The sequence below is a fragment of the Mastomys coucha genome, unplaced genomic scaffold (assembly GCF_008632895.1).
Source record: "Mastomys coucha isolate ucsf_1 unplaced genomic scaffold, UCSF_Mcou_1 pScaffold1, whole genome shotgun sequence".
Classification (NCBI taxonomy): domain Eukaryota; kingdom Metazoa; phylum Chordata; class Mammalia; order Rodentia; family Muridae; genus Mastomys; species Mastomys coucha.
In genome coordinates this window covers 82337588-82342024 of record NW_022196891.1, presented here as the reverse complement: position 1 = coordinate 82342024, position 4437 = coordinate 82337588, and the positions used below count along the sequence as shown (strand labels likewise).

Below are 4437 nucleotides of genomic sequence, written 5' to 3'. Positions count from 1 at the left end.
TGCAGAGTAGACGGGTCTCTGCTCCAGGCTGTGTGCCCTGGCGCCTGCAGAGTAGACGGGTCTCTGCTGCAGGCTGTGTGCCCTGGGAAACAGTCTGGGGCAGATGGCTGGCAAGGGGTGTGGATGGGATCAGCATCTACAGAAGGCAGCAGTGTGGACAGAATGGACATGGGTTGCAGTGAGCTGGGTGACAGCTCCTGCTGTGACCGTGAGGGCACTAGAGCTCAGGTAGCTCTCTATGTGGCCCCAAGTCAGAAGGAAATGCCAGGCCTTTAGACACCCGCACTTCTAGTTATGGGAAACAGACTGGAGCGGGAAGGCTCTTCATGGGGAGGCATTCTCTGAAAAGGCTGACTACAGACTGAGCCTCCTGCCATGGGGCAGCAGAGGAGCCAAAGCCCGCGATAAGTGGCTTGGGATGTCTTGCGCTTCCCTCTTTCCTCCAGACTGCACTGTAAACCTAGAGTCTGCAAAGTTCCCATGGGCTACACGGTAGCGCTAGGTGCCCATGAGGCCTTAATTCAACATGTAGGAGGTAGAAGCAGGAGAATTCTGAGTTGAAGACAGCCTGGGCAGGCAGCACTCAACTGAGCTGAGCCACACCCCAGCCACACCCCAGCCTTCTTTTACACGCACTTTGGGACGGTCTCACTTAGTTGATGGCTAGTCTTGAGCTCTCGGTTGCCCAGGACTCCCCTGAATTTACAATGCTCTAGCTCCAGCTTCTTGAGTATCTGAGATGACAGCCTGCATCAGCAAGTCCCTTAGTGTCCTTTTCTTTAATATGTACAGCTATGTGGTGAGTATTACAGGAGCTGACGCGTGTGAATCACAGTGAGCGCCTGATAAACAAGCTCCACTGATGACTGTGCACCGCCAGCCTTAGACACCAGCAGCAGCCAACATTGTGATTCTACTTGTTGCAACACACGATAAGGCACACAGAGGGCAAAGAGGGTGAGCGAATACAGCACTGGGAGAAGGAAGAAGAGGCCCAGAGCAGGAGGAAATGAGCTGTTTCCCAGGACAGACCGGGGGCCACAGCGCCTGCCTCTTTCCTGCCTAGACCTGGGCGCAGTGCTAGCTGTGTCTCACCTTTGCGTCATTCCTGTGCTTCTCCTTTTCATTGTTCTGTGGAAAATGAATACAAGGTTTCTAGTCTCAGACATAAGGGATGAAAATCATTAACAATTCCTAAGTACTTACATCTCTAGTTTACATGACAGGGACCATGCATACCTTTCCCTAGAGTTAAATACCCTTCTTTTAATGACTACTGTTAGAATTACAAACCTGCACCCAAGTGTACTACTGTGCAGACAGCAGGGCTACACTGTAAGGATTAACACCTGGGCACTTCAGTCTGACTCGTCTAACAATGCGAAGCCTTGTTTTTCTGGGAAACCCCAAGAAATCAATCAAATTCCTAATCATATAAGCAGCGGGTAACTAAATAAATTTAGTTACAATTAAACAACTATGACTCGGACATTCAGAAGTGATAGCCCCCACTCTGCTTAGTTTTCCAAGTTCATCAACTTCCATACTAATATGAAAACTCTAAACATTTCATTCAATGATTTCTTTAAATTCAATGATATATTCTTGCTCTGAAGTTTTACTACTCTCTTGTTTCTAAAGGAGACAGTGTCTCTGAAGTACAGCAAGAAATCAAAGCAGGCTGGAAGAAACACAGAAGAAGGGGCGACAGCATTGCGGGCTGGCTGGCGGGCGGGCGGGCGGGCTGGCAGGCAGTGCTTCACTTGGGGCACTGCATGGTGTTATGGGGAGGCAACATGGCTAACAGCTTCTTATGACCATGCCAATCAAGAACCAAATGTGTAATTTCAGAAATACTGCAGTTGAATTATAAATATATAACAGTTCAGACACAGTCTATTTACCCCCATCTATATTCCTGGCCCCAATACCTTCAGAAAGTTCTAGTTGAACAGGTGAACAGCAGCCTGGGAATCTATACCCCGAGGAGCCCATCCCCAAGTGGCTCTTGTGCAAATGGGTGAGATGACAACTGAACTGGATGGCACTGGCCTCTTTAGACCCTATAATTATGTAGCTAACATTCTTGTGTCAATGGTAGCAATACCTGGTAGTTGTAATATGGCTGGTTGATGATGCCTGCAATGGCCTTTCCTTCATAAGCAATCCCAATGAGAACTGTTACATTGTCAAGAAGTCCTATGAAAGAGAGAAGTCAGTCACTCTCCCAGGTTCTTGTTTACTACCAGTACACCAAACAACAGCTGCTATCCCACCCTCCCCTCCTCCTCCTCCTCCTCCTCCTCCTCCTCTTCCTCTTCCTCCTCCTCTTCCTCCTCCTCCTCCTCTTCCTCCTCCTCCTCCTCTTCCTCTTCCTCCTCCTCTTCCTCCTCCTCCTCCTCTTCAAGATCTTTGCTTTTGGTTTTTTCCAGGCAGTTTCCCTGTGTAGCACCGGTTGTCCTGTAACTTGCTCTGTAAACCAGGCTGACCCCAAACTCAAAGATTCATCTGCCTCTGCTTCTCTAGTGTTGAGATTAAAGGTGTGTACACCCCACCTCACTGCTAGTCATTTTTGCAGTAAAGGTAAGGGATTTGCAATCATTTACCCATGGACAACTCTACTTGAGGCTACTGCAACAACTCTAAGAAAACTGGACAGGGACAGAAGTGGGGATTACTGCCACTAAACTGAATAGATAACCACAGCCAAAGTCTCCTTAGTAGTTTGCAAACCCATTAAAGCCACAGCGGCAAAGCCTTACTAGACTCCTCTTACTCCTTCTGTCCCACGCAGTGTGCTCTGACCTGCAGGACCAGACTACTAACTACTAGTGAGTTCCTCCCCAGACTCACTTTCCAGCCGGGGGACTAGAGATCAGCACATGGCACTGGATCACCCAGTGGTGACCTGTAACTGTGTGAAGGTGGTGATCTATAGTATGTGACAGTGGTGATCTGTAATATGCAGGAGTCCTCTTCCCCGAGCCAGTGGTTAATCACAGCTCTAGGGTAGATTTCCCGTTTCCCAACATATGCATGAGTTATACTCACAGACACACATGAAAATGTGTGCACACATGCGAACACACTGACTCTCACACATCCTCACAGTACATATGCTGCACACATGCACCCTCACAGTATATATTTCTGTTTTACACGTGCGCGCGCGCGCGCGCGCGCACGCACACACACACACACACACACACACACACACACACAATCACTCTATCTCCTCCAAGGGCCGAGGACACTCTCTCTGGAATTACAGGGAAGCCCCACAAAGCTGGGAACCATAGAAGAAATGCCATGGCGGTCTTTCTGGGGCCTTTCTGGCCTCACACTGCTCCTTTATCTCAGGCTGACCTAGAACTCACTGTGAAGGCCAGGCTTAGCCTCACGAGCTCTCCACGGAGATCTTCAAAGCCACAACTCTAGGCTTTTAAAACCCAAAGTCCAGCTCTGAGCCTGGGGTTCTTCTGACTAATGTTTTGCCTTGCCATAGAAAAGGCCTTGCTGCAACCCAGGCTGACCCAGGACTTACTATGTACATCACTCAAGGTGGCCGTAAACTCAAAGCAGTGCCTCTGCCTCAGTGTGCTGAGATTAGAGGCATGAGCTCACATAATTCCTCCTGACGTTTATGCCTCTGCTTTTACTTCGGTGCTTTCTGGGTTTTTTATACCTCTGACAACCTCAGGTGAGGGATGCTATGGACGAGGGTGTGGAGCAGCATCTCTGTAGCCCAGTAAAACACAGGCTTGGCACAATCCATCCCTCAGGAACAAAGTTTATAACAATGCTTTTCCCATGAGGGGGCCTCAGCACTGGAGCTGGTAGAGTCTGTGAGAGGGCATCTGAAGATGAACTCTTCCAGTGACTACTCATGTATGACAACAGACACAACGCAACAGCAAGTTTTCATCTGACACAGGAAGAGCACATTTGTGCGTGGCAGTCTTGCCTCGGTGTAGTACGTGTGGATGAGATACTGACCTTCGGTGTATTCCTTGGTACCATCTAAGGGGTCAACCCAAACCACAAGCTGCAAAACAAAAATGGGGGAAAAAGAGGCCATATCCATATTAAGTATGTAAAATGTAGAGAGAAGTAAATAGATTAAAAAGCCCCCTTTGAAGACATTTGAACACATCAGCTTTGTAATTGTCAAAACAGCTCCACAATCTCAGAGTAAGTCCTTTTAAAGTAGACGGAAGCCTGACTGAAGAAACCTGCAAGCGTTACAGCATTTAGCTGGCAACCTTCCACAGTACGCTGTAACCTGAACACTAAGCACATGGCCAGGATCTAACTTAGCTCTAGAATGGTGCTACAGGGAAAAGGTTCCACAGGGCAGGAGAATAGCTTGAATGAAGTAAAGCTGTTACTCATTTATATGTAAATATGTACCTGGGGGGGGTGTTTGTCCCCCCCCCC

The 4437-nt window shown here is 48.4% G+C and overlaps 1 protein-coding gene across 2 annotated transcripts in view; it reads right to left on the bottom strand.

Annotated features, from left to right (window-relative positions):
• Positions 1-4437, bottom strand: part of Bpnt1 (3'(2'), 5'-bisphosphate nucleotidase 1) — a 24150-nt gene that overhangs the window by 6718 nt on the left and 12995 nt on the right. Inside the window, exons 5-7 of one of the 2 annotated variants that reach the window (XM_031337900.1) lie at positions 3997-4045; positions 2108-2199; positions 1096-1131 (exon numbers count right to left, since the gene is read on the bottom strand). In XM_031337900.1, coding sequence (XP_031193760.1) covers positions 1096-1131; positions 2108-2199; positions 3997-4045 — 177 coding nt within the window. The remainder of the gene's footprint in view (positions 1-1095; positions 1132-2107; positions 2200-3996; positions 4046-4437) is intronic. The other variant, XM_031337909.1, reaches the window with a different exon arrangement.